The sequence below is a fragment of the Hibiscus syriacus genome, unplaced genomic scaffold, assembly GCF_006381635.1.
Source record: "Hibiscus syriacus cultivar Baekdansim isolate YM2019G1 unplaced genomic scaffold, ASM638163v2 tig00110013_pilon, whole genome shotgun sequence".
Classification (NCBI taxonomy): domain Eukaryota; kingdom Viridiplantae; phylum Streptophyta; class Magnoliopsida; order Malvales; family Malvaceae; genus Hibiscus; species Hibiscus syriacus.
The window spans coordinates 1,917,383-1,943,986 of record NW_024062563.1 but is presented as its reverse complement, the minus strand read 5'-3'; the positions used below and the strand labels follow the sequence as shown (position 1 = coordinate 1,943,986).

General features: G+C 34.3%; 1 protein-coding gene across 2 annotated transcripts; it reads left to right on the top strand.

Annotated features, from left to right (window-relative positions):
* The first annotated feature begins 6,092 nt into the window (after positions 1 to 6,092).
* On the top strand, positions 6,093 to 26,516 carry LOC120212501 (NAC domain-containing protein 35-like). Of its 2 annotated transcripts, XM_039210779.1 has the most exons (5): positions 6,093 to 6,103; positions 7,074 to 7,079; positions 24,756 to 25,064; positions 25,236 to 25,504; positions 25,869 to 26,516. In XM_039210779.1, the coding sequence occupies exons 3-5, from the start codon at positions 24,782 to 24,784 to the stop codon at positions 26,505 to 26,507; spliced, it is 1,191 nt and encodes a 396-aa protein (XP_039066710.1). In that variant the 5' UTR covers positions 6,093 to 6,103; positions 7,074 to 7,079; positions 24,756 to 24,781; the 3' UTR covers positions 26,508 to 26,516. The 2 variants fall into 2 exon arrangements, with proteins under 2 accessions (XP_039066710.1, XP_039066712.1); XM_039210781.1 differs by lacking the exons at positions 6,093 to 6,103; positions 7,074 to 7,079 and having other exon boundaries at positions 24,725 to 25,064.
* Positions 26,517 to 26,604: the final 88 nt, after the last annotated feature.

The following is a 26,604-nucleotide window of genomic DNA, read 5'->3' as shown; positions in this document are numbered from 1 at the left end:
AAAGTTTTAAATTACCCATTATTTTATACGAATGAATGTTTAAAAAGTCAATGTGACACTTCGGACTCGTATCCGGGTCGGATACGGGTTGGGGGTGTTACATTTAATGGTATCAGAGCCAAGGTTTAGCCGATTCTCGGCATAAACCGAAGTCCAAAGTGTCATAAAAGGTGTACATGCCAACATAGATTGAAAAAATTTCTGATCTGATTGTGTAAGGAGTATGTTGTCTTGCTAATAGAATAAGAATAGTTTAATACAGTAGAAATCCGATCGTAATAATTTCAAAGTAAGTGAAAGGTGATATTCCTGATTGTGATAGCTATTCACTTGCCCTGGCCAGGCAGGATGAAGAGCGTACACCTCAGGAAATGCCTAGTAAGATCAAAAGTTGATTTCAGAAAGCTGAAATCATATCTGAATAATGATAGAAAGTTTTCATCGTTTGAAATCGGAAAAACGATATAGAGTTATTATGTGGATAAGATAGAATATGGTGAACGGGTGTCACCATAAGAATGTTAAAAGATCTAAGGACGTGATGAGTACGTATAGAAGAACTTAAGGATAAGTGCATCAGTGACAAGTGTATAAGATGTATAAGTCAGAGCTTATAAGTTCAAAATGAAGGAATAACATTGTGTATAAGCAAGAGCGTTTATATGATAAGGGTTTGCAGTTAAGACGGAAAAGTTAGCGTTAGCTAACGAGAATATGCGATGGGAATGTACTGGAATTATAAGATTATAAGATATTGTCAGGATATGAGAACCAAATCCGTAATGGATCTGGATACAGTTGCATATTTGGATCATAGTAATGTGGTATAGTAAAGGAAAAGGAAGTAAGAATTTGTATATTTAAGTAAAGCTGAGGATTGATAAGAAGAGTTTGAGAATATGTATATCGATGATCAGATTATAGGACACAGGAAGTCAGAATGTTGAGTTTGAGTAAAAGAAATTTCAGGATGTATGAGAATAGAGGTGAAATTGATAAGTTGAGTAAGCGAATGTTAAGATAATTTAGATTGGAAAGAATGTATATGATTGGTATAAGAGGGCTTGTGCCCTAGACTGAACCAAAGTTATTATCTAGCTGTCAGAGTAAAGGTGCTAGAGTTATAAGATTGGAGGAAAGATATAGTGGAGTTAATTGATTATGATATGAATTTGAATATAATTGTATATTCTGAGCAGATAGCTATGATGTAGAAACAGAGATAAGTATTTGCATGGAACCTTCAGGAAGGAAAATACAAGTATAAGAAACGAAAGGGATTGATTTAAAAGAATCAGATACGATAAATATGGAAGTACAGAGGACAGTTTTGATATAGAGTGATGAGATGAATGTTATTGTCAACGTGATGAGTGACATTATATGGAATTTTAGAAAGATCAAAGGAAAAATGCATAATCGAATGAGAGAAAAGACAACAATGGATTGGTATTACTGGTTATTGCTTATATGATAAACAACAGAAGATGAAGGTATAAACGAAAAAGATAGTCGAAAAACTAAGGGATTGAAAAGTAAGTTTCTGATGATGACAAGAAAGAATAAGTCAGGGAAGCAACATAAGAACATTAGAAGATATGTTCCTATTAAGATGTGCAGTGAAAATTCGAGGACGAATTTTCTTATAAGGAGGGGATATTTGTAACATCCTCAATACCGGGTTAGTGATCAAATTGTAAAGTTTCATAATTTGATGACTAAAATAGAAGAATGAAATAGCTCTATGATTATTAGATGCATATGATGAAGGTTATTTTGTAATTGTTAAAGGAAATAAAGGGTAAAATGGTTATTTGATCATTTAAGGAATTATATACACGTGGGAAGAGAGCTATCTGGAAGCTTTCTTCTTCTTGCCTTCTCTTCTTCACGTGGGGCTAGCTTCAAAAGGTAAGTTCTTTGTTTGTAAATGAATTGTTGATTTTAAGGTTGGGTTTTGATTATTAGATGATAACTAAGCTTAAGGAAAGCTTAAATCATCTTAAAAACAAATGATGGAGAGGTTAAGAGAGATTAAAGATTTGGAGTTTTATATGAAATTTTGGAAAGGAATTGATAAGTAGAATTTGAAGTTAAATTTGACTTGTCAATGGTTAAATTAAGAGATTTGGAGTGTTAGAATTGGAATTAGAACACATTGAAAATTTGGTATGATTTTTGAATCTCATATGGAAGATAGGATTTTGAGGTTTAAGATGAAATAAATGAATATAGATTGGTTTAAGTATGTATACTAGAGTTAAGAATGAAAAGGGGATGATATATGAAGGGTTTGAGTGGAAATGAAGTAATTTTCGGGTTGAAAATATGATTTCTGGGCAAGGGGAATCGGTACCCATTCAAGGGGAACCGATACCCCTTCAAACGACAGAATTCCAGAATGTCTTGAGGGAATCGATACCCCCATGGTAGGGAACCGATTCCCCCTAAAGAAAAATGTTAATATTGGTTTAATAAGTTCGTTTAAGTTGCTAGTATTCAATTACAAGGTGTAGGTATCTAATGATTACCTCGAAATGTACATTTATGTAGATTCTACGCATAAAGAATTCCGGAACGTTTGGCAAGTAAGATCGATCAAGGGGAAAGATAAGAGATTGGAATTGACTAGTGAGGCCAGGTGAGTGCATATTAATTAGTTTATGGTGCTAAATGGAAACAAGACTTGCGACAAGTCTATTTCCTCTGTTAGAATGCATGAATATATGATTATATGTATATGAATGACATGAATTGTATGTATGCATGATTATATGTGTTAACATGCTTTTGAATGTAATGTTATGAGAAGTATGTGCTATGTAATGTATATATATGAACATATGTGAAACTGAACTATGTGACTACATGATAAAGATATGAGCCATATGACATGATATATGTGAACATGAGAAAACAAAGTATAAGATATGAACTATGTGATCCTATGAGAATATGAAAAGAAGCTATGTGACTACAAGTATATGTTATGAGATAAGATCTATGTGATTGCATGCAACATATGATATTAGATATATGTTTACACATACATGTAGTATGTGACAGAAAAGAAGGAACATGTGGTTATGAGATCAATGATTACACGTACATGTGATACGTGACTGAAAAGAAAAGATATGTGGTTATAAGAGAAAGAATATGAATAAGTAATGTGAACTGTTATAAATGATAATGCCCATGTTATGTGATATGAGAGCTAGGGGTATAGTTGGCATGCCAAGGGTCGAGGGTTACCTATGTTCTTCGGAACATATGGACTGTTTACCTATGTTCTTCGGAACATATGGACTGTTTACCTATGTTCTTCGGAACATATGGACTGTTTACCTATGTCCTTCGGGACATATGGACTGATTACCTAGGTTCTTCGGAATCTATGGACTGGTCCTTCGGGACATTGATCGAGCTGTGGTGACAGCATATGTGTGCACAACCTCAATGTACTCACATACCTTAAGTTCTCACTAGTGTACATGGGCTAATAAAGTGATTAAACAAGCATACTGAATGTGATATGTATACGATGGGGTTATAAGTGGTTTGAAATGTGTTACGTGAACCATATGATGTTGTGTGTGTATAGTGTTTGATTGAAAAGGTTAACAATAAAAGTATGTGATTACATGATAAACTGTTAATGATGAATTATGTGTCTGTATGTATTTACTGTAATTAATCTGATATGATTTTATATGATACGAAGAATGCATGGAATTGCTATAACATGATAGAAAAGAACATGCATGTATCGATATATGTTTTAAAGTGCATTATAAGTCGTTATGCCTCACTAAGTCTTCGACTTAGCGTGTGATTGTTTCACGCGTAGGTTTCGAGAAGAGTAAAGAGTAATGCGGAGCAAGACAGGTCAGTTTTTCTTACCAAATGTCAGATCAGAAAATGTATGTACTGTTTACAGAGTGTAGTTGGGATGTAGTCTAAAGATATAAATGGTATGAACTCTGATATCTGTTGTAAACGCTTTGAAATAAATTAAATGTTATCAAAGTTTTAAATTACCCATTATTTTATACGAATGAATGTTTAAAAAGTCAATGTGACACTTCGGACTCGTATCCGGGTCGGATACGGGTTGGGGGTGTTACATCCATCCTATCCTTATGTGTGATTGAGAGGACAAGGCACTTCTCCTTTTATGATCTAATGAGTCCTTTCCTTCTTTATTTCTGTCCATTCCATAGAGTGAATATCGTTATAGATCATCGAGCCAAATGCTCTAAAGAGAACATGTCCAAACGGTCTACTCTAGTCTTTCTTATAACACTTTGCTACTTGATGCCATTCCTCTGATTAAGAGATGAGCATCCTTGATATGACAAATTGTTACCTTTGATGTAGCCCTTCTTATATTGAAGTATTGTCTGTAAATTGCATCCATTCTATGACACGGTGTTACCATTGTCTGCCCCTTTTTTCTAGTGAAATATTGTTTGTATACTATATTTTTTTTTACGGTTCCTCTACTAATGTATGTAGATTAAAGCTTCACGGAAGGAGGTTGAGAGGATGCTTCAAGAACAAAGGTGTTTCCCAATTCGAACGAAATTACAAAAATTTGCACCTAAGAAGTTAAAAGAATAAGGAAAAGTCATTGTGTGGTTTATGTACTGCGTTTCAAAATTGTCATACAACTAATAGAACTTAAAACTGACGATAGGAAAACATCATGTTGTGTTGAAATATAAGCCTAAAGCCGGAATCGTAATATGTAGTGGCCTTATTTCCTTCAGATGATGCCATAGAAACAAAGGGAATTATTCGTAGCTGTCGGAACCGTCTTTCGGTTGGACCCCGAATTAGGCTTCGACTTTGATTAAATGAATTGGGTTAGAGTCGCCACCGATCACTTTAAAAACATTTAGGTAGATCGGACACCATCTTACCTGATCTGCGTTTTACCATAAACGTGTCGGGTTCGGGAGTCGGTTACGGTCAAAGAATGATTAGCACCCTTGAACCGCCCATTCGGTACCAATTAATTTATCGGTTGTCTTTAATTGCGAAAATTAAGAATTAAAATTTAAATTTAAAATGTTCGATTCAAATTACTTACCTTCGATTGGTTGGAATTTCTCTAAAAAGTTGAAAATGTTAGAATAATAATAATAATAATAAATATTAAATAAATTAAAAAAACATAAAAAATAAAATAATAATAAAATAAATCAAAAGGGAAAATAAAATAAAAATATATTACACAAATCAAAAGAAAGGACAAAATGTAAAAGTAAAAATAAAAAGAATAAAAGAATAATAAAAGAATAAATTAAAATAAGGGGAAAAAAGAAAATAAATCAAAAAGAAAAAAGAAAAAACGTAACAAAACACAAAAAAATATGTATATATAAAAATAAAAAAATATTAAATAATAATAATAAATAAATCAAAAAAATGAATAGTTAAAAATCAAAAGGACCAAATTGAAATAAATTGGACTTTATGGACTTAAATTAACGCTAAAACGAACTGCAAGAAAAAAAACAAAATGAGAGAGTTAATTCGCAAAATATAAAAAGTATAAATGGGGACTAAATTGAATGAATTGAAAATATAGAGGAACAATCAATGTACATGTGACCAAATTAAAATAAGGTAAAGATTATAGACAAATATAAAAATATGTAACTCCTGGATGATCTATTTCTCATTTAAACCAAAAAGTTTGGGATAACACCCCTCCCACGTGAAATGCTTCGGCAGTGCTCTCTCATCCCCTTCATTACTCATTTTCTTTCATTTGAGAGACAAAAACAGGGGTCAAAACGAACCCCTCAAACTCCAAAAAAAGACTATCAATCCGATCTTAAACTCGTATTTAAATGAAAAAGGGGTTACCTTCACTCGAGGATGGAGTTTCTTTCCTCCGATAGACGAATCGATGGCCGATTTTGAAGGTAAAGGTGAGGTTCTTTCTTCTTTTTGTATTTTTTTCGAATGGGTTTTTGATGGCTTGGTGATCTCTCTCTCCTTTTGGTTTGGTTCCTCTGCTCATATGGTTTGAGTTATTCGAAAAAAGCTTCTTTTTTCCAGTATTTCACCGTAACTTTGTAGTATGTATTTCGTAGGATTTTTTGCCTAGTAATCTTCTGATCTCCTCCGTCTTTATGTGTTTAATTACATGTAATTTATAGGGTTTACAAAACCATATTTTTGGGTGTTTAAATCATAATAAAACACTAAGTTTGTTGTTGGTGATAAACATTGTCGAGAAATCTGGGAATGGAGATGAGAGACGTGCAACTGAAGGGGAGAACGGAGTTACTGGATAGTTGTTTTATTATTGGGCCCGAGTGGACGAAAATATGGGTCTACAACTGCTCCTCTTTGTCCTTTTTCGTGGAACGAAAAATAGGACAAAAGAAAAAATAACCAAATTTTCGTCTGGTGGAGTTGAAGATTAAATAGAATAACTCCCTGTCGAATGGGGTTGTGGATGGCTCCTTCATCGCGAAGTCAAGTCCATCCTAAAATGATACAGAATTGAAGTCGTAGCCCGGACTTTGAATCGAAATGTGGCTTCTCGTCTCGGTCTTTTCTCAGTTTGAAGACCTTGGTTTGAAAATTCGACTGAAAAATATTTCTTTGACTCTACCATGTGGTTGATAGGCCCTCGAGCTGAATGAAACCGAACTCGAAAGGTCTTCGCTGACAAATAGCTTCTCTCGACTTAAGCTATGCTGCCGGAAAGCAGTTTTTTTGTCACTAAGGCACAGTTAACACATGTATTCTTCTTGACTTGAAAGCCTCAATTGCAGCCGGACAGTAGTGAATGATGTGTCATCGAGCTGAATGTAATCGAACTCGATAATTTTATTGACAAATAACCCTTCTTGCCTTAGGTTATGCTGTAAATGATGTGCCTTGGAGATGAGCGTAGTCGAACTCGAAGGTCTTTGGAAGATAGACCTTCTAGCCTTGTGCTATACCGCAAATGATGTGCCGTTGAGCTGAGTGTAATCGAACTCAAAGGTCTTTGTTGGCAAACAACTCTTCTAGCCTTGAGCTATGTTGCAAATGATGTGCCCTCAAAGATGAGTGTAATCAAACTCGAGGGTCTTTGTTGGCAGATAACCCTTCTAGCCTTGAGTTATGCTGCAAATGATGTGCCTTGGAGCTGAACGTAGTCGAACTCGAAGGTCTTTGACATATATCCCTTCTTGACTTAAGCTATGCTGCAAATAATGTGCCTTGGAGCTGAGCGTATTCGAACTCGAAGGTCTTTGGTGACAGATAACCCTTCTAGCCTTGAGTTATGCTGTAAATGATGTGCCCTCGAAGCTGAGTGTAATCGAACTTGAGGGACTTTGGCAGATAGCCCTTCTCGACTTAAGCTATGCTGCAAATGATGTGCATTGGAGCTGAACGTAGTCGAACTCGAAGGTCTTTGGTTGGCATATAACCCTTCTTGACTTAATTTATGCTGCAAATGATATGCATTGGAGCTGAGCGTAGTCGAACTCGAAGGTCTTTTGGTCACAGACAACACTTCTAGACTTAAGTTATGCAGCAAATGATATGCCTTGGAGCTGAGCGTAGTCGAACTCGAAGGTCTTTTGGTTACAGATAACCCTTCTAGCCTTGAGTTATGCTGTAAATGAAGTACCTCGAAGCTGAGTGTAACCGAACTCGAGGGTCTTTGGTAGATAGCCCTTCTCGACTTAAGTTATGTTGCAAATGATATGCCTTGGACCTGAGCGTAGTTGAACTCGAAGGTCTTTGGTTGGCAGATAACCCTTCTCGACTTAAGTTATGCTGTAAATGGTGTGCCCTCAAAGCTGAGTGTAATCGAACTCGAGGGTATTTGGCAGATAGCCCTTCTCGACTTAAGCTGTGCTGCAAATGATGTCTTTTAAAAAAATGGCTTCCCTTCACAGGTCTAAGCCGGTCATAGTTCTTCAGGTGTTCTCCTGAGCGAGTCTGAACCAAATAATATGATTTTTGGATGATTCCCCTTCACAGGAAAGCCCACAGACAAATTTTGTCAGTCGGATATCTTCCATCGTGGAATTGAAATCTGGTTTGAAAGTGTTAACTGAAAACATGTTGCTCGTGGTGAGTTTGAGCCGAACTGGATTTGATCTAAATTCGTTCTCGAACCTATCTGAAATCGATTATGAGATCTGTAGATATGTCAAGTCAGTTGAGGTGTAGCTTCTCACTGCTGAGTTAAGTAACCACCATCATTTTTTAAAGGCACTTATGAATCAAGTATCCTTCATCCTGAAGTCGAAACTTGACTCTAAAAGCTGCAAAAAAATCATGTATGCTAAAATGATTAATGTGATGCACTTAAGTATGTCTAAGATGCATGCAACATGAATGAATTATGTGTTATCTCTTGGATGGAGTCTCGTGCTCTGTCTACCAATCTGGGCCTTGGAATCGATTGTGCCCCATCCTCTTTCCAAGCTTGGACTTTACAGACCTTTCATATCTGAGACTGTTCTGTTTGAAAATGTTTTTCTCATTTTTCTTGTTTTAAGAGGGAAAATGATAAAAAATTTGTTCGCAATTGAATCAAATTGTAAACATGAGCTCAAAGAATATCAAATGAATCAAAAGCTCTTTTAATGCTTTAGGAGTTACAGCTCTTTGACAAATGTTCAAATGGATGAGTTGTCTTTAGGTTGGCCTCTTTTCTAAGGTTTCGGTAACCCAAAATGTCATTTTTTTGAAATATCGCAATATGCTTTGGCATTTCAATTGGGTGTGGACAAAATGACGCAACTAGCATGATCAATTGCTAGACCTTTTATTTTGGTCCTCTGAAATCTTCCATTTGTTCAAGCTTTGTAGGCTCTTCTAACAAAGGTAGTGCGAAAATATGGATCTAAAAATGAAATAATTGAGTGCTCGTGTGAATTTGACTATAACATGTGTTCTTTAACTCCCTTAGTCCATTATTACCGAAAATTTCTTGTTTAGTTAATTTGATTTAATTTGCTATTATCTGGCCAGCCAAATCCATAAAGCTGGGGCGTTTAAAGAATTGCTTTAGAGGGAAAACTTAATATTATAATAACTTTTATCAGATTAACTGAAGGGTTCATCTCATCACAAAGTCTTCAGCCTGACAATAGTAGTGGAGCAAACACCGATGTGCCAAGTGTCCAAGCAATGTCATGGTTTGAACGCAATCTATTCATAAAGTCAGGGCTTTCGAGTTTCCTCTATAACCAATTGCCTTAGCGGAATAGCTCAGTTTTTGCGGATTTAATTTCCAAAGCTTGTCAAGAAGAACCTGTTATAGTCTATGTGTTTTTTTAAAGTCAAGGAATCTCATCTTTAAAGTTCAATTTCCAAGCAACTGACCTAAACTAGATTCACCTACTCGACTATTTCATATGTGAAGATCGTTATCATCACTGAACGTCTTAAATAAAAAGTATAGTAATCTCATATGCAAAATGATACCCCATGTTGTCCGCACCTTATTAAAGGAAAAGGTTATATTGGTTAATTGCAAGAGTAGGGTACGGTGTTTGAGGGTATATTCTGGGTAAGGTCAAGGTCCTTGTTTTAAATTATGTTACTTTGTCAAATACCCGTAACTTTGAACCATTTACGGAGTTTCTTAATTTAAATGATATTCAAAGAATTGCAAGTTTGCAAATGTGATTCATTGCTTAACATCTTTAAAGTAACATAAATTTATTCGAATGTCCTTACACAAACTTGAGAGAGAGAAAAAACAAATTCAAACAAAATGACTCAAATGATGAAATGGCCTTCCTCACTTGGATGCCCCCAAGTTATTGAAGTCGATCCAGTTCTGGTTACGCATATTATGTACGACTCTCTTGAATGCGTCACAGTTCTCAATTGTGTGCCCTGGGACACCGTCGTGATATTCACAATGTGCATTCTCATCATACCACTTGGGGTACGGGGGCTTCATGGGTTCCACCGGGTATGGTGACACTACATGGGTGTCAAGAAGTTGAAGGTAAAGCTCTTTGTAGGTCATGAGAATAGGGTCGAAATGTTCTCTTTCTCTCATTGGTTCTCTGGAATCTTGTCTAGAAGTACCTGATGGTACAATTGTAGTTGATTTTGGTTTGGAGATTGTAACACCTTTACTGGCATGGTTGATGTTGTTAATCTCTCCATCTCGCTCTCGCATAGGAGGTTTCCTATTGGCCTCCCCATCCTTAATTTTGCCATGCTTTATGGTTGACTCAACCATTTCTCTGGCCATAACCAAGTCTGAAAAGCTTCCCGATGTGATCGCAACCAGGTGTCTGAAGTATGGAGTCTTCAGGGTCTGTACGAAAAGTTTTTGAGTTTCCTTTTCATCCAAAAGTGGATGCACTTGTACAGCCAAATCTCTCCATTTTTGCGCGTATTGCCTGAAACTCTCGTTATGCTTCTTTTCCATGCTTTGTAGCATAACTCGATCTGGCCTTATGTCATTGACATGCTTGTATTGTTCAAGAAATGACTTGGTCAGGTCTTTCCAGGTCTTGTTATTTGATCGGCTTAGTTGGTTGTACCACCGAATGGCTGAGCCCGACATACTCTCCTGGAAGCAGTGGATCAGGAGTTGGTCGTTTCCTCCATATCCTATCATCTTTCGGCAGAACATGGTGATATGAGTAGATGGGAAACTGCTCCCGTCAAACTTCTCGAATTCCGGGGACTTGAATTTCGGATGAAGAACCAAATCCGGGACCAGACTGAGCTCCGCGACATCGACTCTAGGGTAGTCATGGTCCCCTTTAACTATCTTCATTTGGTCCTCCAATTGCTTGATTTTCTCCTCCATCTTCTTTGATTTGTCTTCTTCGTCTGAATCTGGTATATGGTAGTAACCCGGATTGTTCTCAGGGTTAAATATAGAGGACGAGGGTTTCACTTTCGCAACAGATGAGTCCCCTCGAAGTTTCGATAAGATTTCAGGTGAGACAACCACTTGTGGGGTATGTGATATAGTTTCCCCTTCCGGTGAACCTGCCCCAGGCGCACTAGTCTGTTGTAGGCCAACTAACTTGGCAACGATCTGATCAACCAAAGACTCTTGGTTCTTCATGATTGTATTCAGAGTACTCTGGTTTATCTTGTCTTCAAGTTCTTTCTACAATTTTGCCATGTTCTCCTCGATTTTCTCCATTCTTGCTTCCATCTTCTTTTTCAGGCGGGTGTTATGCGGATGGGGTGTGTCCAATGCTTGAGGTGGTGTATCCAGTATGTGTTCCCTTTTGATGAGACATGCATATGTTAGTTAATGCGAATGTAAAGAAAAATAACAAAATGCAAAATATGTCTAGATGCATAATGCATGCAATGTTCGAGGCATTGATCTAAAAAATGTGTCTGTTATTAGAAATAATCCTTATTGGGGACAAAAGTATTTTATCTTTTAAGAGACAAATATTCTGACAGCTTCTGATATGTTGACTAGTCTTCTGCCTTCGTATGTCACCGGTTGAATAACCTGTCGAACCACTCTGGCTTCTCTGGACGAACCGAGCAAAATGACGAATTGTTTTCCCCAAAAAAAGTCTCGAAAGAGTGCACCTCCGGCTTCCACTCTCTGTTTAGTCTGTTCCCTAACGGCAACACCATTGGAGCCCTCCATCGATAGAAACTATCCGAAGCTTGTTTCTTGAATTCATCAGTAATGGTCTCCAATTTCAGCCATCGTTTTGCCATTGTTGTCTTTGAAGGGACTCTCAAGATCGGTAACCTTCATCTTGCCCCTGCAACCTCTGCTAGTCAGTTCTTCAAATATAGACTTTCATTGTGCTTGATGCAGACCCAATTCATTTTGAGTCCTTTATAATGCAGCAGAGTGATATACTCTTCAATTGTGGGCACCGCGTCTTCTGGATTGAATGTGACACATAGTCGCTTTGTAGATTGTCCTTTGCATTTTCATCTCTTGTATTACAACCCCTTTGTCTATTAATGCAGATTATTCATGTTTAACAAACACGTTTTTGGTGGATCAACACCTCTTTTAAATGATGCAAGTGATGAAAATAAAATGAAAGAGAAAAAGAGTTAGTGAGGTAAAAATATAATAAAAAATAATCATGAAAAATAAAAGTCCTACCCCCCCACATGTTTTAATTCCTACCCGGACATGATCTCTATCCCGCATGCTAATTTTAAATAAATCCTAACTTAATATTTGTCTAGTTCACATGCTTTGAACAGAAAAATTAAGCAAGAAACAAAGCAGCCTAGGGTTTGGAATGAGGTTTTGGAGTGGGCTCTAATTCCTTGTACTCTCTCGGTTTAGGTTCTAAAAAGGTACTCGAGTTCTCCTTGTCGGTACCCCCTTGGGGCTTACCAGACCCTTAGTCCTAAGCCCATTACAAGCTCATGTGGACTAAGTTAAACTCGAGAGGACACATTCCCTTATGCCTATGCGGTGAATAAATTCACACGAAGACATAAGGTATATGAATCCCGAAGGTTACTTGCTAGGCATGTGCGAAGAATAAATTCTCACGAAGGCGTCGCTTTCACCCCCACTTAAAAAAGGTTTGGAGCTCGGGTATAGAGCCAGAGATAGAAACTTTTGAAAATCTGAAATCATTGAAAAAATGTCAGTACAACTGTTTATTTGAGAAAAAAAATCAAAGATAACTAATTGGAATTGAATAAATATATTTAAATTTAAATTTACTATTTTCGCATAAAAAGACAACCGAAAATTAATTCTGGCCTAACTCAATTACCTGTCCCCAGCAGAGTCGCCAAGCTGTCGGAACCGTCTTTCGGTTGGACCCTGAATTGGACTTCGACTTGGATTAAATGAATTGGGTTAGATTCGCCACCGATCACTTTAAAAACATTTAGGTAGATCGGACACCATCTTACCTGATCTGCATTTTACCAGAAACGTGTCGGGTTCGGGAGTCGGTTACAGTCAATGAATGATTAGCACCCTTGAACCGCCTTTTTGGTACCAATTAATTTATCAGTTGTCTTTAATTGCAAAAATTAAGAATTAAAATTTAAATTTAAAACGTTCGATTCAAATTACATACCTTCGATTGGTTGGAATTTCTCTAAAAAGTTGAAAATGTTAGAATAATAATAATAATAATAATAATAAATATTAAATAAATTAAAAAACATAAATAATAAAATAATAATAAAATAAATCAAAAGGGAAAATAAAATAAAAATATATTACATAAATAAAAAGAAATGACAAAATGTAAAAGTGAAAATAAAAAGAATAAAAGAATAAATAAAAATAAGGGGAAAAAAAGAAAATAAATCAAAAAGAAAAAAGAAAAAACGTAACAAGACACAAAAAAATATGTATATATAAAATTAAAAAAAGATTAAAAAATAATAATAAATCAAACAAACAAATGAATAGTTAAAAATCAAAAGGACCAAATTGAAATAAATTGGACTTTATGGACTTAAATTAACGCTAAAACGAACTGCAAGAAAAAAAAATAAAATGAGATAGTTAATTCGCAAAATATAAAAAGTATAAATGTGGACTAAATTGAATGAATTGAAAATATAGAGGAATAATCAATGTACATTGACCAAATTAAAATAAGGTAAAGATTACAGACAAATATAAAAATATTTAACTCTTGGATGACCTATTTCTTACTTAAACCAAAACGTTGGGATAACACCCCTCCCACGTGAAATGCTTCGGCAGTGCTCTCTCATCCCCTTCATTACTCATTTTCTTTCATTTGAGAGACAAAACCAAGGGTCAAAACCAACCCCTCAAACTTCAAAAAAAAAAAAGCTATGAATCCGATCTTAAACTCGTATTTAAACGAAAAAGGGGTTACCTTCACTCGAGGATGGAGTTTCTTTCCTCCGATAGACGAATCGATGGTCGGTTTTGAAGGTAAAGGTGAGGTCCTTTCTTCTTTTTGTATTTTTTTCGAATGGGTTTTTGATGGCTTGGTGATCTCTCTCTTTTTGGTTTGGTTCCTCTGCTCGTACGGTTTGAGTTATTCGAAAAAAGCTTCTTTTTTTCAGTATTTCACCGCAACTTTATAGTATGTATTTCGTAGGATTTTTTGTCTAGTAATCGTCTGATCTCCTCCGTCTTTATGTGTTTAATTACATGTAATTTATAAGGTTTACAAAACCCTATTTTTAAGTGTTTAAATCTTAATAAAACACTAAGTTTGTTGTTGGTGATAAACATTGCCGAGAAATCTGGGAATGGAGACGATAGACGTGCGACTGAAGGGGAGAACGGAGTTGCTGGATAGTTGTTTTATTATTGGGCCCGAGTGGACGAAAATATGGGTCTACAGTAGCAGTGCCAATTTTACGTAGTTCCTATTGGCAATGCCCGTTATACTTCGTTTCTCCGCTGTGGGTAGAAGTGAAGGAATAAGGTTTCCTTGCGTGCATAGTTTTGGACTTGGGATCTGATTCCAACATATCATAAAGGAAACAATCATACTAAAAGATTGGACTGTTAACGTTATGATCTTTTTAAAGCAGATTTTGGCAACTTAAGCCAGACCTGTTCTGTACACTTATCTTTTGGCCTATTCCACTAAACAGCTCACTTCTCTTTTGAGATCTGTGATAACCTTCTACTAAGAGAATACTTTCCAGCGTCACTAACATAATGATCATGCTAGTTAAACACGCCAAAAAGTACGTGGATGTTGGGCTGATTGCTTGAGAAAGTGTACTTTTGTATCATTGACACGAAAAACATATTGATTCATGTTTTCACCTTCTTCAGGTCTACCTCTTTCCAAGTTAAACTATTAAAGCACAATCTCGGTCCTGAAGTCGTCGATGCTCTTAAGGATCTAAGAAGACAGCTTTCTGAGAACGAGCCCAAGTAGCTATTCAGATATGGTTTGAGCTGAAAATTGCAAAAATCAGATTGCTAAATCTTTTCATTCGCAGTATACCTGAGTCATAAATCTTGGCCAGCCACAGTTCTGATGAAAGAAAGTGGTGAGACTGGTAAATGGTAACTAACCTCTTTTTTAATGTTACTTTTGTTGCTAGATTTCACTATCCATGCATTTATGTTGATTTTTCACGTCATAATTGTTTTTTACTGTTGTTTCTCCATGGAATAATTCTTTTTACAGTGATATATTTTGTTTAATATTTTAACAGTTAATAAATCATGTTATATGCGTTATGTTGCATTTTTTGTTTATGTTATTTCTTTATTCTGTTCTATAATTTATTTTAATTATTCTCCATTTTGTTTTTTTTAATCGTCGGTGTTGAGTTCTTGTGGTCTTATATTAAATAATACTAAACTAAAAAATAAAAGATAAATTCAAGTACCAATTTATAAAAAAATATAGCTACTATATTAGAAAAGAGTCAATTTTAAATATTGAATTAAAAAATGTTAGTGCATTAGGAAAAAAAATCAAGGATTAATTTATATAAGAAACATAAGTAATACACCACAAGAAAAAAATGATAAATTGAAATATAAATTTCTATACTAATCCATATATATATAGGGTAGTTGTGACAAAGTCATCACCTCTTAAAAATATTTGTTAAAATATATTATTCAAATTTCGTTTGATTCAATTTAAAAAAAAATATTGAACGATTCATACAATAAAAAAAACGAAGATTTATAATTAATGTGAAAATTCTTGAATATTTTGTATCTATACAAATATACATATAATTTCACGTAAATATATATTGGGTAAAGTACACAAATGGTCCCTCAGTTATATGGATTACTTTATTAAATCCTTGGACTATTAAAAGTTACAAAATGGTCCTTTGACTATAGAGTGTTACTTTGTCAAGTCCCTCAACTAGTAAAAGTTACAAAAATAGTCATCCGACTATCCATTATGTCCCAATCTCATCCTTTTTTGCTAAAAACAATTGTCAATATTTTTTAGTTGAACGTTAATCTGCTAACTTTGGAACATAATGCATAATCGGGTAATTATTTTATAATTTTTAATAGTCGAGAGATTTAATAAAGTACATTCTATAATAAAATAAAAAAAATTATAACTTTTAATAATCGAATGACTTAATAAAATAGTACCATAGAGTTGGGAGACCATTTATGTACTTTACCTATATATATATATATATATATATATATATATATATATATATATATATGTATTATAAGATGGTGTTATCGTAATACAATCCTACTTCACTTGACGAGTTTTCAAATAACGTTTTCACCGATCCCTACAAAATCCAGGAAAAGAAATTAATCTACTTCCGGTGATATCAGCCGGATGGATCTACATAATTTTTATTGAAATTTTATTTTTATCTTCTAAAATTTTAAATTTATCCCTTTAAAATTTCAAATTTGTTTCCTCAAAAATCACACCAAAAAAAACAGAAGAATAAGACAGAAAACATGGTATGACTCGTTCGAGTCAGGAGAGCATCTACCAGAGTCAACGACGAGTTACAGACACTGCAACGAACAAAAAGAAAAACATATATGATTCACGAGAGCTCCATCCCTTACACTAAAACCATCCCCAAAAAAGAATCACGTCAGACCCCCCCCCCCAACATTCAATGACAAAACAAAGTTTTGCTCAATGAACGAATGAACCTGAGAGTCAAAACGGGGAGGGTCCCGACATTGCTGTCTGTCCGGTCTACTCTGACGGTCAAAACTTTGACTCCCTTCATTAAAATCCAACGGTGGTGATGGACCCCAAACCCTCATTTTGATGGTGTTTTGATGAATCCATGATGATGCCATACCTGTCTGACCACCCTCATAAGAGATGAATCGAGAAAGGTGTTGGATAGTAGCCGATCTAAAAAATATATTTTTCAGAGTAAATGCATATATTTTAATAACAAAAAAAATTTAATAAGATGAACATAAATAAAATTTCAGGCTAGACACCTTTAACGAATTAGACAATGAACATAAAGAAATTCGAATTACGCACGTACCTACCTAGACAATACATACACCCATCATTGGTGTTGGGAGCAATTGTATCTTCGAATATTTTAAATTCTCATATAATTTAAGTATTTTTTAATTTTAAATTGATGATATAATTTCACTTTCTTAATTATAGTTTTATATCTTTAAATTTTAATATAATTTTTTAAAAATTAAAAACTTTAATATAAAATCTTGCATGGGTGCTTTTATAATGATGATGTACTATTGAGTATTATTACTCTAGGGTTGACTGCCACCAAACTTTCCCATATTAACTTTGGATTCGCAATTATGACTTTACCAACTTCACCTCTTCTTCCCATTTTCCATTTCTATATTATTCCATCCATCCTCATTAATTACATGCTACACCCTTCTTCATTTCTATATTCATTTATTTATTGCACTAGAAAAAAGGTCAAAAAAGGAAATAAGGTCATACTTCTCCAATTACATATTAGCATATGATACTACATAATGATATTACGCATTAAAATAAATAAAAATATGTTTTCTTAAAAGTAAGATTTGACACATGACACTATATAATGATATCCAGAATGCATACTTTCAGAGGTCACTACCCCTTTCCTACAATTTTTTTATTATTAGAAAACATATAATATATATATATATTTAGACTTTTAAATTTTACTTTTGTTCCATTTAATTTTATTATTAATTATATTTTATCCTTTCGTTTGAATTAAAATCCTGACTTCATAGACCGTCCATGATGATATTACATATAAAAATATAAATCATTTTTCCAATTTTATAAATATAATTAACATGCAATACTATAAAACGATTTCATAATATCCATTTTTAAATCCAATTAATTATTCATTAAGATTGAAGAGATGTTGCATGTCACTTTATATTTTATCTGAATAAGAAAAGTGTCACTTTAATAATTAGAATAAAATTTTAGGAGCTGAAATTGACATTTCTAAAATACAGGTACAATATTGTAATATTTGCTGTACTGCAGGGGCTATTCGTGAAATTGTTCCTTTGTTATACAAATCTGTTTAGAACTTTTCACACCTGTCAGCATCACTAGCGGGTTCCATTGCACAGTCTTATATAATAAGCCCAAAATAAAGCAGTTCAGAACTTTGTCATGTGACTCATAATATTTAATTTTTTATTTTAAAATATATATTTACGTAAATGAAACAATATCAATAATAAAATAATAATTATTATTTTTTGAGACTCGAGTTTAAACACTGGAAAAGTTAGAGATATTAATATTTATTGTCAAATAATTGAGTATTTTTAAATAAATATTATTTTATACTTATTCCAGATTAATATATATATTTAAAATATAATTTCAAAACTATATAAAAGAAGTAATATCAGATACGGTAGATTCGGATATAATAATCATAATCATTACTAAATTCAACGTAGACGTAGATGTTAACCTTTTGAAATTATAAAAAATACAGGATATTTATTTTACTATTATAAAAATTTAAAATTAATTATAAATTAAATTACAAAGTAAGAAAAGTCATACACACACCTTGTTATAAAAATAAATGCATGTAATGCTATGGGCAACAAGGATACGGTACCACGTGATCATTGAGGAAAACAAAGAAGAAAAGTCATATACACAACGTACTTCATAAACGAAGATGCACGCGTTAATAAATATTGGCGTTATAGATGAAAGTGAACTGTTATTTGGAGTACGAATCAAGTGATTTATGTGATAAATGAATTATTATTATTCATTGAGAAATTTGGATCGAGCAAATGCTAAGAATTGTTGTTAGATTGAAGTCTTTTACTTTTGTTTTTAATTACAGTCAAACTCGAAGGTTGTTCCGATCCAAGGGACATTAAAAAAAGTCGGCAAACATGTTCCATGAGATTAAGAATCATGAGAAAGTCATAAGATTTAGACAAGGTCCAATAGTTTAGGGATTATATTTGAAACCGACACATACATTTGGAACGCGAGAGATTCATTTCAATTGCATAGGAAGAAAACAAAAAGTAGGGTTTTGTAGTTTTGTGAATAACGAAATAAAGATGTAGCGTTTAAGGGATTACAACAATGGTTGGAGCAAGCCATGCACATTCGCATGGTCCTCAATAGGCGAGTGACTGGCTGCTCATTCAGTGGGTGCACCCAAAGCAAACAAGCATTTCTCTTTGGAAAACTACTCTACTATACATGATATTGTACTATAATGCCTATTCCTTGTAAAATAATAATATTAACCACACCACTTTAAAACATCACGTAATATTTTAAATGATTTATATTTTCATTCGCTCTACTATAACTTAAAAAGAATAAAAAATATCATACTATGTGATTGTTATATCTCCTCCGAGTCTTCTTTTACTTCTATTCCTTTCTCGATCGAAGCCTTGTGAACTTTTATAATTAAATCATTTGGAGGTCTAAATTTTTCCGTCAATGACAATCTTTGATATGATATTTGGTGGATTCACATGATATGTCAGAGTAAAATTCACAATTAGACATTCATATTTATTCAATTGATCAGCCTATAAATAAAAATTATAACTCTAGGTTTAGTATCAACATCAAGAATCTCTATATAAATTCTCACGCCAAAATAAAGAGTAATTTTTCCTCTTTAAATTTATGAGACCACCATTAACCAAACACTCAATAAGAAAGTCACAACTCAAAAATTTATCATGAATTGTGATCAATTGAGGAAAAGAAAAGAAAAGTGATAAACACATACTCATGCATGGGTAGCGTGGAAGCTTAGCAAGAAAGAAATATTAGAGCAGGGCCACAAGTTAAGGGATTACGTATGAAACTGACACATAGGGATAAATTCATAAGGTCATTTCAATTACGCATGCTTGCGTAGGAAGAATATCTAAAAAGTAGGTTTTTGTAGTTTTGTGGGCAATAAATGACGAAAAGTTTGTGTCGGGACGTTGGTTCACAACATTGGCTGGACGGCTCAAGCTCGAGAGCAAAGCCTTGACAGTTCACAAGAGAGCTCCATGGGTCGGTGACTGGCTGCACCACCCCCAAGCCTTATGGGTCCCCTCCTTGGAACCCTTGCATTTAATTGGGTGATTTCAACCCTGGTTTCATACAAGTTTTACAAGAATCTATTCAAATGAAGTGATATATAAATTAAGTGATTTTTGTGATAAAAAATATTATTATTTTTTGATAATTCGGATTCGAACGTCATAAATATCTAAAATATGAATCTTTAATATTAAAAAGATTGAAAATTATATTTGAATATATAAAATATTGTAATTATTAAATTAATAAAAAAAAGGTTAACAAGAATCTGGGTTTATTTAGCTGTATCTGAAACAGGGGTTGTGATAAGTTACAAATTGCAATAATTAGCAGTGGAAGTGACGGACAAGTGGGTTGACAACCGCCCAAAGGGTCCAAGCCACCAGCTCTGCTATGAAAATAAAATATCAAACTCACTTCCACTTAATACACCTGGCCCCTCTTGTCTTATCTCCTCCCATATCCATTTTATAATAATTAATACATTATTATTAGAGAAAATAACTTCTTACCGAAAATGCCATATAATATACTATTTTAATCAATTTTTTTTGATTTGCGAAAATGACCAATAAATTCGTAACGTGAACTCTAATTTCGCAACACAAGTTCTAAAATCGTAACACGATTTTCCAAATTCGCAACGCGAATAGGTAAATCGCAACGATAATATGTAAATCGCAACGTGAATATGTAAATCACAACGCGAATTTGTAAATCGCAACACAGAAGTCAAACTCGCAACACGGAATTTCAAATTCGCAACGCGAACTTCAATTTCGTAACGCAATTTTCTAATTCGCTACGCTGATTCTGAATTCGCGACGCTGATTCTGAATTCGCGATTCGCAACGCGATTTTCTAATTCCCGACGCTAATTCTTAATTCGCGACGCTAATTCCTAATTCGCGACGTTAATTCCTAATTCGCGACACTAATTCCTAATTCGCGATTCGCAACACGATTTTGTAATTCGGAATTAGCGTCGCGAATTAGGAACAACACGGAATTTCAAATTCGCAACGCGAACTCCAATTTCGCAACGCGATTTTCCAAATTCGCAACGCGAACTCCAATTTCGCAACGCGATTTTCCGAATTCGCAACGCGATTTTCCGAATTCGCGACGCTAATTCCTAATTCGCGATTTGCAACTTATTTTACGAATTCGCGACGCTAACTCTGAATTCGCGACGCTAATTTCAAATTCACAATTCGTGACGCTAATTCCTAATTCGTGATGCTAATTCCAAATTCATGACGCTAATTCCAAATTACAAAATCGTGTTGCGAATCGCAAATTAGGAATTAGCGTCGTGAATTACAAAATCGCATTGCGAATCGCGAATTCGGAATTAGCGCCGCAAATTAGAAAATCGCGTTGCGAATTTGGAAAATCGCGTTGCGAAATTGGAGTTCGCGTTGCGAATTTGAAATTCCGTGTTACGAGTTTGACTTATGTGTTGCGATTTACAAATTCGCGTTGCGATTTACATATTATTGTTGTGATTTACCTATTCGAGTTGCGATTTTGGAACCTGTGTTGCGAAATTAGAGTTCGCGTTACGAATTTATTGGTCATTTTCACAAATCCAAAAAAAATTTGGTTAAAATCGTATATTATAAGACATTTTCGGTCACTGAAGTTATTTTCTCTTATTATTATTATTATATATCATTCTTATTTTAATTATAGTTTTTAAAAATATATAAAATATATTATAAACAATATAATTTTATTATTCTATTAATTTGTAATTTTTAGAGAAACCAAACTCTTATATGATTATTTTGCGTTTTAATATCGTTGTCTAATCTCTAATATTGTTCCTATTTTTATATTTTAATTTTTGAGTATAAATTAAAAATAAGATTTTATAAAAGTTTGAATCTTAATTATCTCGTTAGAAGTATAATACTACACCCAATATTTTTTTACTAATGATGGCGTAAATTATTTTACCTTTTTATACAAAAAAATAAAAAAATAAAAAAAGATTAACTGTTAAAAAATTATAAAAATATAAAATAATTGAGCTAAACTTAATAAATCTGTTATTTTTAATCAATCAATTTAAATATTAAAAATAAAATAATATTTTTTAAAAAATAAAAACTAAAAATATCATTAAACCTACATTAATAGCTTATTTAAATTAAACGTACACAAACTATAAGCCTTTATCTCGAAGAATCTTGTTTTTTTTTATTGATAATAAATTAGTCATAATTGATATCAGCATCCAGATGTTTCCGGTAGAACATGTTTATATGGAACCCTCTAGATTGATACACAAACCGACCGGACCATATTTCTGCAGAACCAAGCATAAACCGGATTAGCTATCCACATCTACTTTAGTAAATGTGTTGGGCAAAGAATTATGCTTCCGAGTACACTCTCTCTTATCCTTATTATTATTTCAGGATAAGTGTTTCAAATCGCGATTGTATTTTCGATCATTTCGAGTTTATTGTAATTGTGGCCGTCGCGAGTGCTATGATAACCGTCGCGGACATTATAGGGCGCTATTACGAGTGTAGTAGATAACTCGACGCCGAAACCGCTATTTTATGGACGCCATCACATTTTCGGACTGTGATTTGAAACCTTGTTCAGGATACGACTGCCCTTACATTCTCGAATGAAAGCTGCGTTTGTTTTATGGTTTTTTTTTGTACTTTTGGATGTTTGTTTCATAAAAATTATTTTGATTAATATAAAATAATTTACAACTCAACAGAAATAGGATTATTCTTTTTTTCCCCCAAAAAAATTATTCCCTTACAAATTATCTCTTTTTCTTAAAGCATAAAATAATCGGTGAATACAATTCCTGATAAGTAGCATCGTTTTTTAAGATAATATAAAAATTTAACTTAAAGTGAACTAAACTTTATCTTAATAATATTTTAAAATTTAAAATTTGAAGATATTTTAAATATTAAAATCAAAATTTTCAAATAGTTGGGTTACAAAAGTAGGTGGATTAAAAAAATGAAACGTAATGTTAAATATAATTTTAAAAAAATAGTTGGGTGATCAAAATTGAAACATGATAATAAACGGATGACCAAATAAGTAATTTACCCTAGAATTTGTGCTCTCTCCCTATCGCTTAAGTTGAAGGAGAGAATGAAAATAATGAGATCTCAAGGAGCACTTCAGCATGGTAACTAAGGGTAAGGATGAATAGAGGTTGATGACGGACATACTTAAGTTTTATGCTAAGGCCTTAGTTGTCTCGAGGTTCTCGATTGCATGAGAGTGTACAGAGTTAGAATCAAACATGAGAGAAATAAATGTCTATTAAATATTTAAATTAAAAAAATTAGAAAAAAAAAACAAAAGACTTGTTTGATTAAGATTTTAAACTAAAAAAATACTTGAAATGCTATTATACCAAAATATTTGAGCGAAACAGTAACCCCTCTCATATAAAGAATGACTCTGTCCCCGCATTTTGCTGCTGCTATGTGATTAGCTGATAGCCTCATGATGCATTAAACGATTGTATCTTGAGCATTTTAATTTTTAATATAGTTTAAATATTTTTACTGATAATTTTTTATATCTTAAATTTTTATAAATTCATATCCCCTGAAATAGAAGTATAGGTAAGTTCTTACTAATTATAGGTGCCATTGTTCTAATATGATTGTGCCTTCAATTCTTTTTGTTGATACTGTCAGATGACTTGCATCAGATGTTATTTGGTGTGGAGCGTTAGCTGGACGTTAATGGAGTTTGGGGTCTGAGATCTATTTTATAGGCTGTACAATGGCTACAAGGAAAGAAAAACTAGGAGAAGAAATGGCGGTAGTAATGAGCAATGACAGGAGAGGGTCACGGGTTTCTCTTGACTCAACCCATTATTACGATTGCACTTCTGAATCCCACCAATTACTACACCTACCCTTCATTTGTATCATATATAACATTCAGCCAAGGTGTCCAAAAATGACCGTAATTTTGATTTGAAGAATCTATTATCTTAAGAAATATTATAAAATATTTCAATCTAATGGGACGTATAATTATAAACATTTAGTCCTAAACTTGATTAATGAATGACTTTTAAGTAACACCAGGGGTCACGTTATCCCTAACAGTTATAAATAATAAAAACTCGATTCAACTCAAAAATTCGATTTTTTTTATTTGATAGTAAGACATAATTTGAAAAAAAATCAAATAAAATTTAAGTTATAAAATAGAAAGCTACTAACTCGAAGTTTTAATAATTAGTTTTTAAATTTAAGCTGTGTTTCTCAGCTATATGTAATATATATATATATATATATATCGAATATAAAATATCATTTAAATTGAAATTAATTAATATCATAATATTATAAATATTTATGATTAAATTTAAATATAAACTCGAATAATTAGACTTAACTCAATTAAACCTACCGGATCAAATACTTATCCCAATTATGTCATATTGAATAATAGGGGGAAATGAAAGAAAATAAAAATTCTACGGTGGGGAGGAAGAAAGGTCCAAGGGCACAGCGAGGCTCTAATGGTGGTTTGGACAACCTGTCGTCTTTTTGAGATGTCATTGTCTCATCTTAATCACCTTGTAGTCGAAGTGTAGGGCCTGAAAGCTATGTAGATCTTTTTAACTCTAAATTTCCTCTCTTTTTCTATTTTTCCTCATTCTTCTTGTTCTTCTCCTTCTCTCCTCCTCCATTTTAACCTACCACTTGCACTACTACATTCTCAGTCAATACCAAAGGGCTCGGAGCTGATATATATTACGAGCCCATAGTTTGATGCTTAATTAGTTTATGGCAATAGTAATACCGGAAGCAGAAATCATGAGCAACGACCCCAACAATAATAATAATACCAACATCAACGCCGTCGACGGCCGCAGCCATGACCTCGGCAGCAGCAGCAGCGCCAAGGATGACCACGAGCACGACATGATCATGCCTGGTTTTCGATTCCACCCGACTGAGGAAGAACTCGTAGAGTTCTACCTTCGCCGTAAGGTCGAGGGCAAGCGTTTTAATGTCGAGCTCATCACTTTCCTTGATCTATATCGCTATGACCCTTGGGAGCTTCCTGGTAAAACTACAATTCTTTGTGATATATTTGATTGTCTCTTGAATTTCTTTCCTTAATTATTTTCTCTATCACACATATATTTGTGATTCATGTTTCAGCTAGCTATAACAATCATAGTGATTCATGTTTTGTTTTGTGTATATGTTTGAACTGTTATGCCGCAAATCACAGCCTTGGCTGCAATTGGGGAGAAAGAATGGTTCTTCTATGTGCCAAGAGACCGCAAGTACCGAAATGGAGACCGACCGAATCGTGTCACGACGTCCGGTTACTGGAAAGCAACCGGAGCGGACCGCATGATTCGAGGCGAGAACTCTCGATCGATTGGTCTCAAGAAAACCCTAGTCTTCTACTCCGGAAAAGCTCCGAAAGGAATCCGAACCAGTTGGATTATGAACGAGTATCGCCTGCCTCACCACGAAACCGAACGTTACCAAAAGGTATATTCGAATTCTAGGAAGGATTAATATTTGATGCACCGAAATGATTTACTCTTCTTTCACTAAACCCTAATTTCTGCTTGGAAAATTCAAAAGCCTAGAAATACTTTTCCAAGTTCCAAAGGTTTCAGTTCTAGTAATCATCTGGAATACGTCCAGGAAATGAATAATTGCAAGGTTGTAATCCTTTTAGAGCAAGACAAAAGGATAAGATAATACTAAAATATCTTGTCATTTTCTTTACCATATTTGCATGAACTTTGGATTCAATAAGGACTCTTACATGTATTCAATGCTACTATTACTTCCAGTCACGAGTATCATAACTGTAACCGGTGCTTGATCTCAAAAACATTTAATTCAGGCCGAGATATCGCTTTGCCGGGTGTACAAGAGAGCTGGAGTCGAAGACCACCCGTCGCTCCCCCGTTGTCTTCCGACGAGGCGGCCATCGGACTCGTCCAGAGGACAACTGTCCACGGAAAAGGTAAGTGAAACCGAGGGAAGCAGTACTACTAGTACTTCCCATGTCACAACAGCTCTGGGACTTTCGAATCAAGATGTGTACCGTCCGATGGCTCCTCCTCCGATCAACACAACAATTGGTTTACCGTCCGGAATTGAAGGAGAAGGAATGTTCTTAAACCAGTCCAAGCAAGGCTGCTGCTCTTTACTCCCCAACCCCACAACTCTCTTTCCATTAGTCCCTTCTTCCGTGTCGCCCAACGCAGTCGTCGACGATCTCCACCAGCTAGTAAGCTTCCAACAACCCACATTGAACCAGCAGCAATACTACACTACAAATCAACCTCATCCCCATCTCCATCATCACCAACAACAACAACCGGAGTTCTCAACATTGCCACCACAATCACAGGCACAGCAGCTTTGTCTGAACGTGATTCCCGCCGCACTTCCGAGTCCGACGGCCTTCTCGGACGGGCTGTGGGAGTGGAATTCAATCCCAGAAGCTAACAGGGAGTATAACAACCCTTTCAAGTAGGCGCAGCTCTACTGCTGCAACATATAGATATACTATATGTATTGCTACTAATTTGTAGAGGTTGTTTGATTCGTTTATAGTGTTGGATTTTGAAGAA

What these genes read in the sequence shown, in the direction of transcription:
- LOC120212501 (XM_039210779.1), top strand. Translation starts at nt 24,782, where the DNA reads ATGGCAATAGTAATACCGGAAGCAGAAATCATGAGCAACGACCCCAAC. An exon ending in TGACCCTTGGGAGCTTCCTG is followed by an intron (nt 25,065 to 25,235) that starts GTAAAACTACAA and finishes CGCAAATCACAG; the next exon opens with CCTTGGCTGCAATTGGGGAG. An exon ending in AAACCGAACGTTACCAAAAG is followed by an intron (nt 25,505 to 25,868) that starts GTATATTCGAAT and finishes CATTTAATTCAG; the next exon opens with GCCGAGATATCGCTTTGCCG.